Below are 20736 nucleotides of genomic sequence, written 5' to 3' on the forward strand. Positions count from 1 at the left end.
ATTTTGTACATAGAGTAGTGACTGCTGTCGGTAGCAATTCGTCATTTTATATTATTAACAGAAATTTTAATAAAACCTTGTTTAAAATGAAATTCATAGTCCCGCTATTTTTTTTTTTTCATAAAATTCCGAAACTTTCCTGTAAGAGCATGCCTAATTATAAAGTTGTAACCCCACAGTTTTATCAATGAAAAACTGGATCTCCTCTTATTGGTAATACTATAAGGAATTCCTCTTTTCCGCCGTCATGTCATCCAACGACGCGGACGGCGCGGCGTCTGCGTCTGTTGACGATTGCGATCCTTCAAGTTTTATTACAAACTTCGTCATGGGATGGATACAGACAGCAGACCGTTTCATTCGTAAGTTGTGTGTATCCCCCTTTGCAAAACAAAATTAGCACTTGGGGTTCTTCGAATTGAAAGGATGACTACAGACCTCCGCTCCTCTAAATGAAATGCATGAGGGGCTTTTATAAAAATAAAATTGAACTGTTGAAGAACAAAACAAACACGCATGTGGCTGGTGTCTTTACGAATTTAATACAAGGTGTTCATTAAACAAAACAGAGAGCAATGATTTTTTTTAATTCCAAATAAGGTAGTGGCAGTTTTATTTTAAAGTAAACAAAATATCACTTTCACGGTGACAGAAACACGTGGTCGTTTGAAGAGTAGTATCGGGTTGTTCGGAAAGTCCTTTCGTTTTTTCCCGACAGAGGATTTAATTGTATTCTTTTACACCCAACTTCACATTTAAGCCGTATAATTTTTATATGCTTTGAGAGCTCATATAGCAACACTTGTGTGTGAAAAATTCCAATTAATTCTACGCAGTAGTTTTTAGTTGGTGCCCTTTTAAACATGGAGAGCGATAAGCAGCATTTTCGACATATCTTACTGTTTTACTACAGAAAGGGTAAAAATGCTGTTCAAGCCAGAAAGAAATTGACTGATGTGTATGGAGAAGGTGTGTTGACAGTACGCCAGTGCCAGAACTGGTTCGCTAAATTTCGATCCGGCAATTTTGATGTCGAAGATGCACCACGTTCGGGAAGGCCGGTTGAAGCTGATAAAGACGCGATAAAGGCATTAGTTGATGTGAACCGGCGAATAACAACACGTGAGATCGGATTGAGGTTAAATTTATCAAATTCAACAGTTTATGACCACTTGAAAGGCCTGGGATTATCCTCGAAGCTCGATGTATGGGTTCCCCATGTTCTCACAGAGAGAAATCTGTGTCGCCGCATTGACGTCTGCGATTCGCTTCTCAAACGTCACGAAAATGATCCGTTTTTGAAGCGCATCATCACTGGGGACGAAAAATGGGTTGTATACAACAACGTCAAACGCAAGAGGTCATGGAGCAAAAAAGATGAACCGGCTCAAACCATTTCCAAAGCCGATATTCACCAAAAAAAGGTGATGCTGTCTGTTTGGTGGGATTTTAAAGGAATCGTTTTTTTTGAGCTTTTACCGGATAACACAACGATTAATTCGGAAGTCTACTGTCATCAGCTGGACAAACTGAATGATGCACTTCAACAGAAAAGGTCAGAACTAATCAACAGGAAAGGTGTAGTGTTTCACCAAGACAACGCGAGACCTCACACAAGTTTGGTCACTCGCCAAAAGCTTTTACAGCTTGAATGGGATACAATGCTACACCCACCATATTCTCCAGACCTGGCACCATCGGATTATTATTTGTTCCGGTCACTCCAAAATTTTTTAGACGGTAAAACCTTCACCTCAAATGAGGAGGTCAAAAACCTCCTCGATCAGTTTTTTGCCAGCAAAGACCAAAAATTTTATGAGCGTGGAATTATGCTACTACCAGAAAGATGGCAAAAGGTGTTGGACCAGAACGGTCAATATATAATTTAATAAAGTATTTGTTTATTATACGAAAACTGTCTTTCATTTCCACAAAAAAAAAACGAAATGACTTTCCAAACAACCCTATATATTGTTTTCAAAAGGATCATCGTAGCCGTGATCGTATTGAAAATTTAATAAAACGATCACTGCTAGCCTTTGTTAGGGTATGTGTTCAGTAGGTTCATTCCTTTGATCTACCTAATGCCCCAATTCAGAGCCGGGCAAACTTGGCTCTTTTTTTTTTTACTCCCGAGTTCTCCTCAGGTATAGCCAAGGAACTCCTCATTGATCCTGCGAGTGCGAATGAGATGATTCTTTCCTTTTCTTATCCCTTCCATTTCGTAGTGAGTCCCCTCTTCCATATCCAAACCCAGTAGTATTGCGAACGAAAATTTTCGTAAGTATTATTTAAGTTGCGCGAGAGACTTCGCTCGTCTACGGGATGAAGGGGCTTGATATGGGAATGGAAGGGAGAAGAAAAAGAGAAAGCAATATGGGTCATTACTGCTTATTCTCTCGTACTCATTTAAGGGTACGGAGTGACTCAAACTAACCTCAGGTAGCGGCTCCTACGAAATTAGTTTGTCCGGCTCTGCCCTAATGTACCGAAATTTTTTACAGGTCGTCATAAGTTAAGTTTATGTACGCTGAACTGCCATACTAGGATGGTTCAACAGCTTTATTGAAGTGTTTAGATGCAAAATATATTTGTACTGTTATATTTTTTGGGCGCAAAAACCATTCCTTCCCTTAGTTTGGAGGTTAAAAGAAAGTAGGTAAAACCACCAAATTGAACTCATATCTAAATGACTTACCATAACCTAACTTAATCCCCTTTGTCATAAGTTACCGAGCAATAATTTTATTAGAATCATAAGGAGGTTACGGTAGGAAAAGACAACACTCACGAGGTGTACATTTCTTTGTTTATGTATTTCTAAACCATTTCAATGACCAGAGCAGCAAAATAAAGTTAACTCTGGAAAAAGGAGGATTATCTTTTACATATCCTAGTTTTACGGAAACCAAGTGGCAGACTAAGACACAGGGTGTTTAGTAAGGCGACACACTGACTGATAATTGCACAAACAGTTCAATCACCATCCAACATAGAAAATGGGAGTGATCACTGCATTACCTAACCGGGCTGGGCTAATTTACCAAACAGAATATTCTTAAGAGAGGAATTGGAACGCCTAGGAACTAGGAACAGAGTTTAAGGAAAATGGTTGCCGCTCTACAAAAATCAAACTGGTCCTAAAAGCGTGTTCTAACAGGACATTCAAAGAAAAAAATCTTTTACTAGGGATAAGTTTTCTCACCATATTGAGAAGGTACCATAAACAAAACAGCCAGAGTATTAGAAAAACATCGGATTAACCCCATTTACATTCCTACCAAAAAGATTAAGGACCCCTTAGATCTACAAAAGATAAAAGGGACTCTCGGCCATCTTCAGGGATCTACCAAGGTTTACATCAGTACCTATCTCAAAAAGATCTATTGATATGAGAATATCCGAGCGCAAAAGAAACTGTTGGTTGAGCAAGACACAAAAATTAGCATAGCAGAACACACACTCGGAAAACAAGACCAACTAATTCTTTTCGACGGTGTCCGATTAATATTTAATACTTGAAGTTACTATCCAAGATTATCCAGAGAGGCGATAAAAATCCATAAACAAAGAAAACTTAATTAGAAAATAAAATAGCACAAATAGCGCGGTAAACGCCATCTGTAGTACGATGCTACATTTTAGGATTACGTATGCTCCAACAAGGTCCATTTATATAATATATGGAGTGGTCTGGCAGTTTCGACAGAATAGAGACCACTTCGAATTATTTTATTCGATTATGGTAACGTGCCTATCACGCCGGGATTCGTTTCAGTAAGTAGATATCCATATATTTAAATGGACCTTGTTGGGAGCATACGTAATCCTAAAATGTAGCATCGTACTACAGATGGCGTTTACCGCTCCATTTGCGGTATTTTCTAAAACGCGCTGTTAAGACAGCAGGTAAAAGTTGGTCTGTGTCCGTTCGGAGCTGTCTGCGACGCGCTGATGAGATCCAAAAAGATCGAAATCGCGATCCGCGTCTGGCAGTTTCGACAGAATATAGACCACTTCGAATTATTTTATTTAATTATAAAAGACAAGGACATAAAACTAAATAATATATTAACATTGAAAACTACTAGAAGTCTTAATGTGAAAATTCATTTTCGATTTTCTATCCACTACAAACTTCCTCAAGTTAATGAGGAAAAATATTGTAGTGGATGGAAAATCGAAAATGAATTTTCACATTAATATTGCATATTAACCACTATTAGTAATTAAAAATGTACTAGAAGTCTACTTTACGAGTCATTTTCACCAAAAAAAAATTGTGCGATTAGAGTTTATTCTTTAAGTGCAATAGACTTTGAAAATGCAATAGACAAAATAAATAAACGTATCTCTTATAATTATAACACTAAAAGCATGTGCAATGTATACTTTTTTTTTCGTATTTATTTACCTATATCAATTAGATAACATATTATACATAAATCGTGTTACATAAAAACACATTACATAAATACATTGTTAAGAAAATTTGCTTCACTATTGATATCATCTTGAACATTAATTGTATTAATACCCTCATCAACATTAAATACTGTAACAATAGGATTGTGATAACGATTCGTCAACGTCGGAAGATACGTGATTTACAAATCGCGAAAGCATCGCGTTATTGATTGTACCATATCTCCACAAATTGATTGTTAATATTTGTACAGAAGACTGAATGTTTGTGTCACTTCCCGATACATATTATATAACATTGTTTCTAAATAATAATACATGTGCTGCCATCTATTGTCAGGTGCGTGTATCAGTATGTTACGAAAAGTTATTTAATTTTGAAATATTCTACTTTGATGGCGCTAAGCAAGCGTGCAAGACGAGCACATGTTTCTAAATATACTTAGAATTTTAGAGTTAAAATACAGCATGTAAAGTTATATACAGCTACACGTTTTCAAATTTTATACCTAAAAACCATCGTTAACAAATGAGGGTCTAGGTAATGTAAAGGATCTGTTGCCTAAATTACAAATTACGAAGGTAAATATAAGGAGTACCATCTCTGTTGTTAAAAAGTGTCCGTCAAACTGCGTTAAATTAGGGTGGCGCCACAGTAGCAACAGTGTAAATTTCAAATAAATCGAATAGTTAAGAAAAGTTATTAAAATAGTATAGAAAAATAGGTTTGGTATACTGGACTGTCACTAACCACTTTAGTAACTAAAAAAATATTATTTTTTCTAGCTCGACACACTTCAACCCGTCAACAACTGCTACATTCATATCATACGTACCTTTTGCCTATGCTAGCGCCATTTTGGACACTTTTCCCCACTTTTCTATACTTCACTTTAACGTTAGAAATAAAACACTATTTATTATTTGTTCGACTAGTTTCATCTTTATTAGGACATTTTCAAGAAACAAATACATAAATTTTAATAAATACAACTGCTAAGTATGTAGAAGAAACGAATTGGGGGTGAATGGAGGTAAAGCAATCGTATTGCGTACAGGGTACATGTTGACTGAAGTTCCCAGCAATAAATATAAGGTTACTGATAATTAACGGGCGTGTTGGACTGTTGCTGTTAATATTAATGGTAAACAAAAATCAAACATTATGGAAAAATCAGGAGTATATAAATTGGAGTGTAGCCAACGCACCGGCCTTACAGGAAGAAATTATCAAGTAAGATATAGTAAACACACTTCCCTTACATACCAGTATTTTTGTTTTATTTATTTTCATACAATACTGTTTTTGTGAATACCATTTTCATTTTATTTAATGGTACTCTAACTCTAACTCCTTCTTGCTAGTTGCTACTGCTATATCATCTGCAAATATAAGCACAGTAATCTTTTGCCCCTGTACAATATCCCTAAAGTTGTCCTACTTCTAATGATGTTTATCGTGTCTTCGATATATGATTTAAAAACTAGCGGTGACAGTGTGCAACGTAACGACATTACAATCGAATAGAAGCTTAGCAGGGATTGTTTATATTAATGGGATATTTTGCTGAATATAAACATTCTGAATATGTATTTTTACAAAAAAAGTCAATATTTAAAAAGGAATATAACTAATTTTACACCGCACTATTCCTATGTTCTGGCTGGCAGATTCCCTTCCTAATATTCTACGTTGCTGCTGAAGTTCTACAACTGACTGTTGCTCTTTATACAAACTATATATCACTCTTCTATCTCTGCATCTCATCCCTACTTTTTTATGTATGTTTGACATCTTGTCAAATCTTTTTCTAAATCTCAAATCCTATGTACGCACTCTTTTCTTTTCCTATCGTTTTCTATATTGTTAGCTGTAAATCTAAAATAGCTTCCCGCATTCCTTTACTTCTTTTAATCCCAAATTGGTCTTTTCCTAACAGTCTTTCCTCCCTTTTTCCATCCTTCTTTGTACTGCGTATTCTAGTTATGATTTTTGATGCATGGAAAGTTAATTGTTCTAAGTTTCTCGCATCTATCCTCCTCTCTCTTTTATGGTACGGCTATTATTAGGTTCCGTTTATAATCCTCCGGGACTTTCCCCGTCTCGTAAATGTGACTAATTAACCTAAACATACCATCTCTAACCTCTTGTCCAACATGTTTTAAGATTTCCGCCTGTTTCCAATCTATACCTGGTTCTTGCTTATTCTTTAGGTTTTTCAATATTGAATCAAACTCTTCTCTCATTAAGGGGGATCCTAACTCACCTATCTCCACTCTATCTTCCTTCTTTAATAATGCATCTGCAAGAAAACAAAAATTTACCTAAACATAAGTAAGAGGGCGCTAGCGTTCCATAGGAGCCAAAACAGCGGCGGAATAATGAAGCGACTTCTGTCAATCTTCAATAAGGACGAAATGACTATTTTAATCTTAAAGGCGATGGCGATCCGATTCGAAGGACATTTCGATGTTACAAAAACTCTGGGAAAAGCATGCAAGCGATTGTATTGGCTACGAAGTAGAAGCAATGTGGAAAGCTAGTGCAGAATATGCGACATGCGCCACCAGTAAGGGACCGAAGACGAAAAGTCCCGGACGAATGCAGCAGTACAACGTGGGAGCGCCATTTGAAAGAATCACAGTTTAACGTGGCAGGACGTTCCCCATTTTTTTTTCCGAAAATTCGGATCGTTTCACTTAGAAGCCATATTTTTTCTAAAAATATATACAATTTTTCTAGTATTTGTCCCGCAAAAAAAGTCTAGGGAGAAATTATTTTAAAAAATAAACTATTTCGTCTGCACCAATTCATTATGCTATGCATACAATAGTGCGATTCGAAAGTAACCGCATGAAAACCAGATACGATCGACAGTCCAACTATATATTTCAATAAAAGCAACAAAGTGTGGCTATACAATCCATCAAGACGAAAGGGACGTTGCACGAAATTACAATAAACTTAAGGAGGCCTCTACGCCGTTACTTAGAGTATCAACGTCTTCAAATGCAAAAGGTATCTCTGGTCAAAATGAAGGTCGTCCATTTTGACGAGCGTTGCTTCTTACAGGGGCAACGTCAGACGTCGGTGAACGTAAGTGATCAGTGTAGGCAACTAACCATACGTAAACATGCGTCAAGAGACGTACAGTGGGTTGCGCCAGTGATAAAGACAACGCAAATTAGGAAAAGCGAGGAAGAGAAACAATTAGTGATATTGTAATTGATTTCTAAGGTGGTGTTAAATAGTTAAATAAACCAGTAAGTAGTGTGAAAAATATTGAAAATACGTTTTCAAAATTTTGTGTTGACATTTTCCTAGGTATAACCAGCGAACTATAACAAGTTTATCTGAATCTTGTGATGTTTTCGTGACAGAACCAGAGAAGAGAGCCGTATACACTGAGCACACTCGCAAAAAAACAACACAAATTTTATGCACTGTTAATGTAATTAAACAAATTAAAAAAGATAATAACTTTCCGCTAGAAGTGTTAACTTTCCAAGAATCTCAAAAAATCTAAAAATTCAAGATGATTTTTTCTGCCGCTAAACTTATTTTCTATGCGTGCGCATTCTTCTTTAGTAAAATAGACGCGGCTAATCCAATAACATTGTCGCCGCGAGACGTTGGCGTATCGAAGCTTGCGGGCATAGTATCGCCAGTTGGTGGTTGGGGAGAACCTGCCGGCTTGGGGTGATACCCAAATAATCTTCTCTGACAGAACACACCGCGCGGTGTATCTTCCGAACGTTATCGAAACTAATTGAATAGATCCGAAATCATTTAGAATATAAAAAACTGCCATATTTCATTCATAATTTTATTCACAAAAAGGGGTATGTCCAAAAAAATGATAGCATAGATTACCGTCTTAGCGAGAGAATGCATCATATTCGGAAAAAATCGGAAATATTCGGTAGATTCACCGCGTGATGTTTTCTGTCTAGAAAACATCATTAAAAATTATAATAATCACTAAACCTCAATAAATAAGATGCTCAAACTTCGGCAAATTGTGTTAACGTATAATTAAAAATTATTTATATATTAATANTTAATATTATTGTTTTTTTTATGAATAGAATAAATCGGTGAATTGTTTATTTTTTTATTACACATTTTTTTCATAGTGCATGCTGTTTATAAGATCTCAACATCTTATACTGGAAATTTCTAAAAAAAGTCATCGGCCTAGAGTAGTATTGATAAATAAAAATTGATAAAAAAAATGTAATAAGTCGGCTTTAAATAACTATAAATAACATTGCTTGTATAAAACTTAAATTTTACTTTAAATTGCAATTGTATCCTTTTCATTTACTGTAGGAATTGAAAATGTAGCAGGTAAATAGCTGTTCTTTTTCTCTGTGGATGCAAATCTTTTTTGTTTTATTCCACATTTGGTTTGCTTTTCGACAATATCTGGAAGACAATGCAAGTTTCTATTTTCTGAACTGGACAATGTGGGTTTTAATGCTAACAAGGCCTTCTCAACAACTGCAGCCCCTTCCATATTAGTAACTTTTGCTAAAATTTCTGTAAACTGTTTTTGCAAACTAACCTTGGCATCTTGAATTTCTTGTGGCAATTTCAAATTTTGAGAAGGTGTCACCTTTCTGACTGCATTATTATGTAAATTATAAGTACGTTCAATATTAAATAAATCTTTTCTGGTCAATAAGTGAATCCTCCGTAGATCGTTATTTGAACCAATACCATTCCTCACACAATTTAAAACTTCATCGAATGGAGTTTTTTGACTAAGTTTAGTAGCAATGGTATCTCTCTCAGTTTTTGATAACGGCAACCTTCCAAGATCCATTTCATGACCAACATGTGACTTAATAAATTTTACCTTTACACTTTCAATTCCTTTTGTTACAGTTACATCTAATTTAGCGGGACAATACCCATTGATTTTGTTACTTCCGAGTTGTTTTAAGTGACGTATATTTTTTCCTGATGGTTTATAAAATCCATCGCGGTGACATCGATAAAAGTATACCACTTTATTATCAGTTGTTTTGGTCCTGTATTTAACATATTTTGAAGTAGTTTCTTCTTCCATAATTGCTTTCCATTTTTCGAATTCCATAAAATTACTGAAACTTTCATTGCAGGTAGTAATAGTAATGTCATGAACTAAACGATAGTGATCTAACATATCTTTCTTCTCGCACTTAAAGGGGCACATTACACATTTAATAGAAGGAGTAGATTTGTTGTTATTGTCATGTTTTCGATGAATATGGCGAAGTAAACTGAACTTTCTTTTAAATTTTTCACTACAATGGTGGCAAATAAACTTCTCGTTTTCTTCACTGTGTACACAAGATATATGGGCCAATAAATTGCTTCGTTTAGTAAACTGTTTGAAACAAATACCGCACTTTACCGCCATAGCTATAAGCGTATCTTTGTGTATCTATTATCTATGACATAGATAATTGGCATAGATAATAAACATATTACCATAGACATATAATAATAGACGTGCCTTAGCCGTATGTCGTAATAATTTCTTGGCTCGAAAAGAGTGAGGGAGATGGGGTATGGTTTCGGACTAGTGCTATCTCTTTCAGGACACGCTTACGCACTATCGTGAGCGAGATGAATATTGTCCGAAACTTCGTTCCATCTCGTTCTTTTGTTGTACCACAATTCTGATCGCTAAGACATGAACATTAGTAAACGTCGATGCATATTACCAATACCCATTGACTAGACTCCACTTCAATGCCAATACAATAATTTATAGCTACCATAGATGGCTAGTGGCTACTTAAGAAGGCAAATTCCCATACACATTGAAGTGGAGGGGAGGGGGAGTACCTGTAGTCTAGTTCAATGCCCATACCTATGCCCATACCTAACCAAATCAATCAGAAAAAATTGTTAGAATGCTGTAAACAAAAGAACTAACACGGCAGAGACAACATCAGGCCACTCGTATTTTTTTTTCTTATCGTAACTTTAAGATTGTAAGCAATCAATAAAAGCATTGTTAGGTAAGTTATACATATGATTAGGTTTCTTTTTAACAATTTATGACAATCTTGTAAAATTATTCTTAAATAACGAAAATAATATGCCACCGTTTATACCCTGCATCATTTTCTACAGCAACATTTTATTAAAGCATTTTTGGTCCAATCTTCATATTTTGGTCCAAATAACCTTTATTTTCTCTATGTTTCAATAGTTATGAATCGCCCTCTATACAATGAGCAACAATGAGGGAGAATGTCAACTGTCAAAAGTCAACACATTTAAGTTGTTGGGTTGTTTTTTCGAGGTGAAAGTCTAACGAAAACACGAAGTACACTTCAAATTTTACGATCATTTTTATTCTTGATATGGTGTGATAGGTTGTCATTTGTTATATTTGTTTCCATATTAATTTTTTTTATAAGGTTATGGTCGAATGATATTTTGAAATTAAAATTTTCACTATGAATGCCAATCCATTTGCTGCTTTACTGGAGGATTCCAATTATCTTGAGCCCACCACTGATAAAGAAGACAAGCTCACTACTTTGATTGAAAACATTTTTGGTTTTACATTAACAGAAACAAAGAAAAACTTGGTTTATTTAAAAGACATTTCGAAATCGTTTTCAAGAAGCAACTTCGATTTTGAACTTTTAGAACATTCCCTGTTTGAACGTTTATTATTAGAAAATGTTAAGGAAGCAATATTGTGTGACAAAGAAAGTGAAGTTTCTAGTGAAATATATGAAAAAAATGTCATTCCCTACTTATTTATTTGTTACAAAAAAGCCAAAGTTTATTGTGAAGATCAAGACTTGTTTAGTAAAGCAAAACAATTAATTTTAATAAATGCTGTCACAGCTTTAAAGCAGCCAGAGTTGTACGAAAACCAAGATATAGTAGGACAAATTTACAATAGTTTGAAAGAACAAGAACCTTATTCAGACGAATTTTTCATTGATATTTACAAAAAATTTATAGAAGATGAAGGTAAAAAATACATTTTTTTGTAGTTTGAATTAGTATTTATAATTGTTTGTTTTTTTTTTAGATAATATTGATGCTCTGAAAGAACCTTTTACAGAATTATTGAAACGAATTCATATAGACATAGCAAAATCAAATCCTGTCACTTTATCGTCTGCTTTATTCTTAATTTTAAATCTTTATGTGAGTACTGACAAATTGGCTGTAGTTTTTTTGGATTATTGTCAACCAAAAGATGCTAATGTTGGCATAGAATATGCCAATACTTTATTGGGAGCTCTATTTAGTGTATCCATTTTACCAAAAACAGTAAATGGAGCTTACGAATTTTTTAGGAATCCCCTTGACCAGGTTAGTATATTTTCATTTATACTTTAACATTTCAAAGAAATTTATTACTGGAAATGTAAAACATATTTTCAAGAAACATGGTGAGAATATGTGTGTGTGATGGGCTCATTCAGACTTTGAAGAGTAATCAGGTTGGATAGATCAAAATAAAAAAAAACTAGTACCATCGGTTACTCTGTTTTTTCAAAATGTTGATGGATTGCATACTAAATTATCTACACTAAGAAAACGTGTGCTTACTAGTATCTAAGCGTGATGTGACTTACATTATAGTGTGTTTGATCAATTCATTCCATAAAAGTATTTTAAGCTCAATACATATCCTGCTTGATACTCATCGGACACCAAAAAGTTAATTGTCAAAAAAAAAAAAAGTACACAAGGGGTGGTTATTACTGATAAAAAAAAAATTGTCTATAAGTTTGCATGGGCTAAACTTTGTACCGATTTCAATGAAACAAACATAAATAGGATGTTGATAAAATAATTGTATTTATCATAAGTAATTAGAAATAGTTTCTCGCGGTATTCAACCCAGCGCAGTAACAGGATTACGCATGATATGAAATGACGGTTTATACATTTTAAAAAAAAAATATGAAATTTTACAGGCTAGTATCATGAGAACGGAAAATATGCTGTGGACCAACAGTGACAAGATTTCTAGTGACATTCATACTATTTTTCTTACCCTTCTGAAGTGTAGTCCTGAAATCAAAAAACGTACATTGTCATGGATTGGCGGTTGTCTTCGCGCGAACGCTGACAGAGGGAAACTATGGAACAGTCAAATACCTGATTTTATTCCAAACAGCCATGCAACAGTCAGCGATGGTTTTATGATCAATTTAACGTGTGTTTTAATGAGACTTTGCCAACCCTTTTGCTCAAATTTGAATGCCAAAAAAATTCTTAAAGTTGATCCAACTTATTGTGCCGTACTTGTAAGTACTTCAGAGTATCACTATTAAGTATAAATATTTGAAATAAACACAATAATCATCCTAAAATAAATTACTATTTGTTCTGAAAACGCTTCTATGTTTGATTATATTTTTATATTAAATATGTTGTATAATTTTGCATCCTAAACTGAAAAATACATATTATTATGTTTTTTGAGATATTTTAGAAGCTACAAAGATATAATTATATAATATTGTTAATTGTTTTACAATACTTTAGACTCAACATTTTCTTACGCTATTCTTTTGATATTATCCATCTTGATTATCCCATGTATCATCGTTAATTAACCAATATATAAACTTGCCCGGTTTATATATNTGGCTTAGCCAAATTGCAGTGGACACAGACAAAGCAGTTTCATCAGAAAATTATGCTCCCACAAATGAAAAACCTATAACGTTCCCGCTTCCTTCAAAAATTCCAGATACATTAAAGTAAGTAGAAAAAAGTTGTCATAAAAATTACGAATCAGTAAAAAGTCAAAATTGAAGCTTTCACGTGCAAAAAATAACACTTAACAATCACCGCTTTCAAAAAACTATCAAGAAAGCATACAAATTGATTTGTGAATCAATGCGCGTTGCTACTAGAGGCTCATGTTGAATAAATTCTACATGGTTTTGCAGTTCTTTTACATTAGCTTTCCAACAAAAGTTTTACTGATAGCTTGTTTTTATGATAGAAGGAAACAACTTCTGGTGGAGCTTTTGACCGTAACATGTACATAATGTTGATACATTTTAGATGCATTCCAGAATTTGTGGTAGAAAATATAATTTGTTTCCTGATATTTCTAAGGCGGTATAATCCTAAAATGTTCGAGGAGAGAGGATTTGAGAAGTTATCACCACTTCTTACGTTTATTTTAATTTACATGGGATCAACTGAGAGAATGAAAAATCCTCATTTAAGGGCTCATTTGGCTGAAGCGTTGGAATCGTTGCTACCTTACCATAAAGATGAACCGCCGGGATTAAATCCATTAGGTGGTCGACAACGAGAGAGATTATTCACCGAACACGAACATCGAAATCAAGTAAGTCTTATAACGTCAAAACGCATATTAATTAGAGCTGGTCCGGGTACCTGGTTTGGATCCAGTAGTCAAAAGGCGACTGCATAATGCAAAACTTATTTTAAAATTAATTCGAATTTTAGATAGTTACGAGTTTGTTGGATGTATTTGTTGGTATAGAAATGACAGGCCAGAGTGTGCAGTTCGAGCAAAAGTTCAATTACAGAAGGCCAATGTATACAGTTATGGATTATTTATGGGAAATTGATGAACATCGAAAAAATTTCGTGTGTGTATTTATTTTTTTCTATTGGGTAATTAAATAATTTCATAATATTAAAATGAATATATCTACAACAAATGTATCTGTTGTTTCGCAGTTTCTAACGACAGTTAACAAAAATTTCATTTATTTTCTGTTAACCATTGATTTTTATTTACGTTTTTATTTGTTTAGGAGTTTAGCTGGTGAGGCTTACCGGAACATGGAAGCAGTACAGCCACCTCTTTTCCTAAGATTTATTAACTTACTTATTAATGATGCTATATTTCTATTAGACGAGTCGTTAACTAATATGGCTAAATTAAAAGAAATGCAAACAGCTAGGTATGTCAATATTTCTTTTATTCTACTTTACTTTACAAAAAACTGTCGTACTATAGACACCGTCCAAATTTAAAACGAGATCATCCAGATTAACATATTTTATCCCTGAGAATGATAATTGATTATAATCAGTTTTTCCTCAGTTACTCGATAGAAATTTACTGTTAATTTTATTTTTACTATTTAACAGAGACAGTGGTGAATGGGATCGTCTACCAATAAATGAAAGAGCTCAAAATATGGATTACATGCAACACATTGGCATGTTAGCCAGATTTAATAACATTCTTGGACGAGATACGATTCGGACTTTAGAACGAATGACTTCAGAAATCAAAACAATATTTACACACTCTACCTTAGTAGATCGTATCGCAGCCATGTTAAATTATTTTTTGCTCAATTTAGTTGGACCAAATAAAAAAAATTTCAAGGTATTTACAGAAATTAAGTTCAAAGTTCAGATCTATTGTGTATATTAAAAACAAATTAATTGGATCTAAATAAATATTTTGACTTTTAATAATTTGTGAAGAGTAACAGAATTTATTTTTTATTTCAAAATATTTTACTTTCAGGTAAAAGATCAAAAAGAATACAGTTTCGATCCAGCTACAACGGTATTAGATATCTGTAAAATTTATACTAACCTTAAAGAAAGTGACTCGTTTTGTTTAGCGGTGTCTCAAGATGGAAGGTCATACAAACCAGAGCTATTCCAGTTAGCAGAAGACGTGTTAATTCGCATCGGTGGGGGCCCCTTGGTAGGAGAATTGCAGGAAGTCGCTATAAGAGTTTCGGAAAAAGCCGCTGAACAACAAGCGAACGAAGAAGCAACCGCAGAAGCTCCAGAACATTTTCTTGATCCTATTATGTCTACTATTATGCTAGATCCAGTTATTTTACCAAGCTCAAAACAAACTGTGGATAGATCGACTATTGCAAGGTATGCATTAAAATTGTTAATAATAGGGCCATTTCGTGGATGTGTACTTTGTAGGTGCGTCTAGGTACCAAATTTGCGGCACTTTTAAAAATAACGTTACGTCAGAATTATAACTGATGTCCTTATAACCGAGTTCCACTGTATATAGGCAAATTTTAGTGTCATTTGCGTTATGCAATCAGTTTTTATTCGTATATTTATCTAAAAACATGTACATAAAAGACATACTAAATGCAGTAGGTAATCTACAGAATTTTTTTATTATTCAAATTGTTTGTTCTAGACACCTGTTGAGTGATCAAACAGATCCATTTAATAGAGCCCCGTTAACCATGGACCAAGTTATTTCTAATGTTGAATTGAAAGAAGAAATAAGAAAATGGCTTGAAGAAAGAAAAGGTACTCAAAGCTCCTCCAGTTAATTATATTGTACTGTATAAACTATAATGTATGTATATGTAGTATAATGTTGTTTAAGTAAAATGGGATCATGTTATACTTGTTGTTTATATAAATTTTTATAAGAATTTTTAGATAAATTATGAGAATATACTCTGGAAATTTAGTTTAAACGCAAAATATTTTTTCTAAAAACAGCGTATTGGTAGTCTATTAAACATTTTGCGAAAAGAATTCGAAGAGCGCAATGTCGATACACTTTCTTATTTATATATATTATATGTTGTTAAGTGCGTAATAAAAAGCTACGGACCCTCGTCCTTTGTATGTGAGGGATTTCGATAATTCAGTTTTATATTCCAGATAATAATAATACAAAATATATACATAAATAAGATTTTTATGTTGTAATGGCATGGTATCCAGCAAATATATAATAAAAGAGTATTAAGTATAGTATAAAGAAGTTTGAGAGCTCTGTTTTAAATTACATTAATTTTACATATAAAATCGAAGATAGTTATGTTTATTAAATTTTATTGCTAAAAACTTCTCAAAATAGGCAGTGATTGGAAATAAGGCCTAGAATTGCAAATGATTGAAAAATTATGAAATTGTAGCAGTACTCATTACAGAAAATTAAAAATAGACGGTACAGCGTCTTTAATAAGTAGTATCCTTCGCCTAATTCTATTATCTATGGCCTGGTTAGAATAGTATAAAAAAAGTTTAATACCTAATTTATCTATGATACCCAAGGGGTGCTTTATGGGAGTGCTCAATGCATAGACAAGAGAGGTAAATACATAGACATATATTAATGGACGAGCCTTAACCGTATGTCGTTGTAATAATTTCTTGGCTCGAAAAGTGAGGGAGATGGCGTATGGTTTCGGACTATTGCTATCTCTTTCATGACACGCTTACGCACTATCGTGAGAGAGATGGATATTGTTCGAAACTTCGTTCCATCTAAAATAGAAGGAGGAGACTGTGGTAAATATTAATTAAAAAATTAAAAGGAATACTCATCCCTAATTACCACAAATAAATTTTATATGAGCGTCAATAATGCCCACGTGTGAAGTGGGTGAAACCCGTGTCCGCTCATATAAAATTTATTAATTAATTAGGGGTGAGTATTCCTTTTAATTTTTTAATTCGTTCCATCTCTTTCTTTTGTTATACCACAATTCTGACCGCTAAGGCATCGCCATTAGTAAACGTCTGTGGTAAATATCTAGCTAAGTGTAAATATATTGGCTCAGTAGAAGTGATAGAAGTCATAGATAGAAGTGCTCATTAGATTCTGAGAGATAACTTTCGCGTGTTTTTGGTGTTTCTCGATTAGTACCCTTTGTAGATCTATTATCTATGGTAGAGAGCCATGTAGAAATGTTTGGCAGTTTGCACATAAATCAAAATATTAAATTTATTTACTGAATAAATTTTTATATGAGATAATACTCAAGAATTTTTAACAAATTTTTTTGTACATGCCCAACATTAACCATTTTTTAATCATTGTCTATTAACATTGATACACTATTTAATCTCAAACACAACTACATGCACAACTGCCACCCGACAGCCGCCAGGTTATTTTTTTAGTATTGCTGTAGCATTTTGTCAAGACTACTATGTACTATAAACCAAATGATATGAAATAAAAATACAGACTGCATAAAAACGACAAAAAATGTTTTCGTTTTCGGTGTCAGTTCATTTGGATAATTTATTTACTGATGAACGTTCGCGTTGCAAATTGTATGTGTCCAGTGAACACCAAGAAACTGTCGGTGATTTTTTACTTAAAATAAGAAAAATATTCGATATAAAAGACTCAATTGATTTATATATAGAAGATTTTGAATCACTTTACTACATTCCACCTAGCGAAGATGTACGAATTTTGCAAACAAATAACATTATTGTGTAAGTTAAATGTAATTATCTATTCACCACCGGTAAGCTAATCAGTTTAATATTTTAGAGTAAAAAGAAATTGTAACGNACTTTTTTTTCTTGAGTGAATGTCTGATGTAGATTTTCATTTCAACTAATCCTGGAACAAGAATTTCAACAATTATTCTTGGTTCTGACATCCATGATATATAGAAGATTTTGAATCACTTTACTACATTCCACCTAGCGAAGATGTACGAATTTTGCAAACAAATAACATTATTGTGTAAGTTAAATGTAATTATCTATTCACCACCGGTAAGCTAATCAGTTTAATATTTTAGAGTAAAAAGAAATTGTAACGGAGAAATTAAAAGTACAGGAACGTTCTACAAAAGTAAAATAAAAAAACGAAAGCGTACTTTATCAATAGAAGACAAAAATGAAGATGAAGCAAAAGATAATACTTCTGAAGTTAAAGAAAAAGGGAACAAAAAGAATAGGGCAATGAATAAAAAAAAATTAAATAACAAATCTCAAACTAGTACATTAAACTTGAAGGAACTTGTTGCTAATGAAAAGGGACAAAATGATATAACACTACATAATCAGGGGAGTTTAAAAAACAGTGAAAATTATCATAGTAATGGTCATGCAGAGAATCTTTGTAATGGTGTAACACATATGAAAACAGACCAAAATATTTTACAGGAGCAATTATTACCATGTTCTACAGCTTCTAATAACACAAAAGATTGTGATTACGGTAATGTTCATAAAATTTATAATCCATCTTACAGTAGCACTACCTTTAAAACTTTAGGAACTATGGCAAAATCTGGAAAATGCACATTTACAGAAAGAAAACCCATTCATACATTGAAAATATCAACCATTCCTAAACTAATTCAACCAATTAAAGTAGTTGATAAAGAAACACCACAAATTGATAAGAAAATTGAAGATGCAAACAATATTTCTGACCCTTCTCATGATAGTACAATAAAAATATTGGAAGATGATTTATATAGAGCCAATAATAAAAACTCACTTGAATTATCCCAAAAATTAACTGAACATTCTGATGCTTATGAAGAAGGGGAAACAAATGTAACAAAGATTAAAAATTCATGTACAAGCATAAATTCAATACCTACTTCAATCGATTCATCTATAAATTACACAGGTATTAAAGAAGAGACAGAAAAATGTGATATGAACTACTTCACTGCAAATTTTGTCACAAAAAGAAAACGTAAAAGACACAGAAAGAAAAAGTCATGTGTCAATAAACAAACAGAAGATTACTGTGAATCTACTCAACTAAATGAAACCCCCAAAACTTCAGTAAAATTATCTGCACCTCTGATACACATAAAATTTGCTGACGATTACCAAATGAATCAGAAAGATGAAGAAAGGTGCAATGACTTTGAAAAACAAAATCAACAACTAGAGTCAAGTAAATTAGAAATGGATACTCCTAATAAAAACGAAAGAGAGCAGAACACTGTTAAAAGTGTTATTTTAAACAATAATGACAATACTTTAGAAGAAAAATGCCATATCGAAAAACCCAAATCAGGAATTAGAATTTTAAATGATATTAAAATTTGTGATTCATTCGTAACTAATTCAAATAACGAAGACAAAACATTTACAAATGTAATCACTAATAAAAATAATAGTGAGTGCCCTCCAGAGTTGTTAAATTCTAATTTAAACCACACTATAAATTGCACCAAAAACAGTAAATTCAAACCAAAAACTACCCCAAAATGTAATGATAAAAGTAGAATATCTACTGCCATGCAAAGGGCAATAAATAACTACTTCAAAGAATTAAATGGAAATGGAACATCGAAAAAAGAGACCCTTCAACATTCAGATTCTAGTGATAGCTCTGAAAGTGGTTCATGCAATGACACAGAAAGCAATTTTGCTGAAAATTGTTTAAAATCAAAAAATAGTTCAACATTGGATAAAAAACAACTTAATTGTACTGATAAATGTGCTGTAGAAACACTTCAAGACAATGAAAATTTTTTAAATAAAGGATGTGCACTAACTGCGGCAAAAGAAGTATTTTCTCCTTTTTTAATTAGTGAATCGGATATTTTAAAGAAAACTTTGATGAATTCAAAACCGACGAAAGATAACATCGTTGCATTTAAGGTAAGTAAATATGATAAATAGGTACTACTTAAATAACATACACAAAGCATATTTATGTTTGTAAATTATTTGTTTCAGATAGTTGTACTGACTGAAAATTACACACCAGAAGTATCAAAATTTATAATTGCTAAAGTGCTAGATTTTCAAGCAGCAGATAGTATCGTCAAATTCTACGTCCTAAGTAAGTATATCTATAGTACATAGTAGATGTCACAGCGCCAATTTAAAATCGTTGGATGCGATTGGCCAGATTCAGACGCCACATTTTATTCGTGATTTGATTGGTTCTTTCAAAGTTAATATCAGAGCTCTGTCCCGTGACCCATCTGCAAGCAGTAAACAACGATGATTCCTTCAACTTTCAACATTCGAGGGATTCTAACCTTGTGTGCTACACCTTTACCATCAAAATAAATAAGATAATTAATATAATAAATATTTTACCTGGGCTAATTAAAATAATAATAATAATTCTAATTAGGTGCAACTTTCACCTTAGTTTTGAAATGTATCGTTCTTCGGATTATTTTAAGCAAATAGTTATGAACATGTAGAAGGATGTAAGCTAATACATCTAATTTTTCGTTCATCTTTAAGAAATTCAGTTTGAAACACTTTAATAAGAATATTATGCAAGAAATTATTTTCCTTTTATTAGTACACAAAAAGTTATGCTTATTTTTTTTTTATCTTAGATGGCGGTGATCAACTAAGCCAACCAAAGGGAAAATTTTCTTTAGAAGATACTGAGGAAATGAATACAAAAGAAATTACTTGTAAATGGGAAGAAATATTAGAACCTCGATTGTTGTACTCTTAAAAAATCGTTATTATCTAAATTGTTTATTAGTAATGTAAATATTTAAGGAATAAAAATTTACTTAAGTTCAGTAGAAACATTTTTAACAAAACAATTACCTTGAATGCTTCATCCAGTACGTTTAATAATATATAAT

At 33.0% G+C, this 20736-nt stretch overlaps 3 protein-coding genes and 1 long non-coding RNA gene across 7 annotated transcripts; 3 read left to right on the forward strand and 1 right to left on the reverse strand.

Moving 5' to 3' along the window:
- The first annotated feature begins 5785 nt into the window (after positions 1–5785).
- On the forward strand, positions 5786–8396 carry LOC108735570. The gene is made up of 2 exons (XR_001937604.2): positions 5786–7689; positions 7751–8396. It is a non-coding gene; the product is annotated as an uncharacterized LOC108735570 (long non-coding RNA).
- A 111-nt stretch (positions 8397–8507) lies between these two features.
- LOC108735571 lies at positions 8508–9858 on the reverse strand. The gene has a single exon (XM_018467570.2). The coding sequence runs from the start codon at positions 9831–9833 to the stop codon at positions 8724–8726; it is 1110 nt and encodes a 369-aa protein (XP_018323072.1). The 5' UTR covers positions 9834–9858; the 3' UTR covers positions 8508–8723.
- A 426-nt stretch (positions 9859–10284) lies between these two features.
- LOC108735592 (ubiquitin conjugation factor E4 A) lies at positions 10285–15796 on the forward strand. Its single transcript, XM_025975511.1, has 11 exons — positions 10285–10440; positions 10635–11413; positions 11475–11761; positions 12373–12729; positions 13052–13164; positions 13475–13766; positions 13889–14034; positions 14203–14352; positions 14543–14786; positions 14931–15298; positions 15582–15796. The coding sequence occupies exons 2-11, from the start codon at positions 10885–10887 to the stop codon at positions 15718–15720; spliced, it is 2625 nt and encodes an 874-aa protein (XP_025831296.1). The 5' UTR covers positions 10285–10440; positions 10635–10884; the 3' UTR covers positions 15721–15796.
- Positions 15797–16877: 1081 nt separating this feature from the next.
- Positions 16878–20670, forward strand: LOC108735584 (variant-silencing SET domain-containing protein-like). Of its 4 annotated transcripts, none has more exons than XR_001937610.1 (6): positions 16878–17562; positions 17819–17888; positions 17947–19777; positions 19856–19961; positions 20077–20199; positions 20476–20670. XR_001937610.1 is itself a non-coding variant. In XM_018467593.1 (6 exons), the coding sequence occupies exons 1-6, from the start codon at positions 17397–17399 to the stop codon at positions 20598–20600; spliced, it is 2241 nt and encodes a 746-aa protein (XP_018323095.1). In that variant the 5' UTR covers positions 16887–17396; the 3' UTR covers positions 20601–20670. The 4 variants fall into 4 exon arrangements, 3 of the variants coding, with proteins under 3 accessions (XP_018323095.1, XP_018323093.1, XP_018323094.1); XM_018467593.1 differs by lacking the exon at positions 20077–20199 and having other exon boundaries at positions 16887–17562; positions 17947–18368; positions 18426–19777; XM_018467591.1 differs by lacking the exon at positions 20077–20199 and having other exon boundaries at positions 16887–17562.
- Positions 20671–20736: the final 66 nt, after the last annotated feature.

This window comes from Agrilus planipennis, unplaced genomic scaffold, assembly GCF_000699045.2.
Source record: "Agrilus planipennis isolate EAB-ADULT unplaced genomic scaffold, Apla_2.0 scaffold116, whole genome shotgun sequence".
In the NCBI taxonomy this organism is placed as follows: domain Eukaryota; kingdom Metazoa; phylum Arthropoda; class Insecta; order Coleoptera; family Buprestidae; genus Agrilus; species Agrilus planipennis.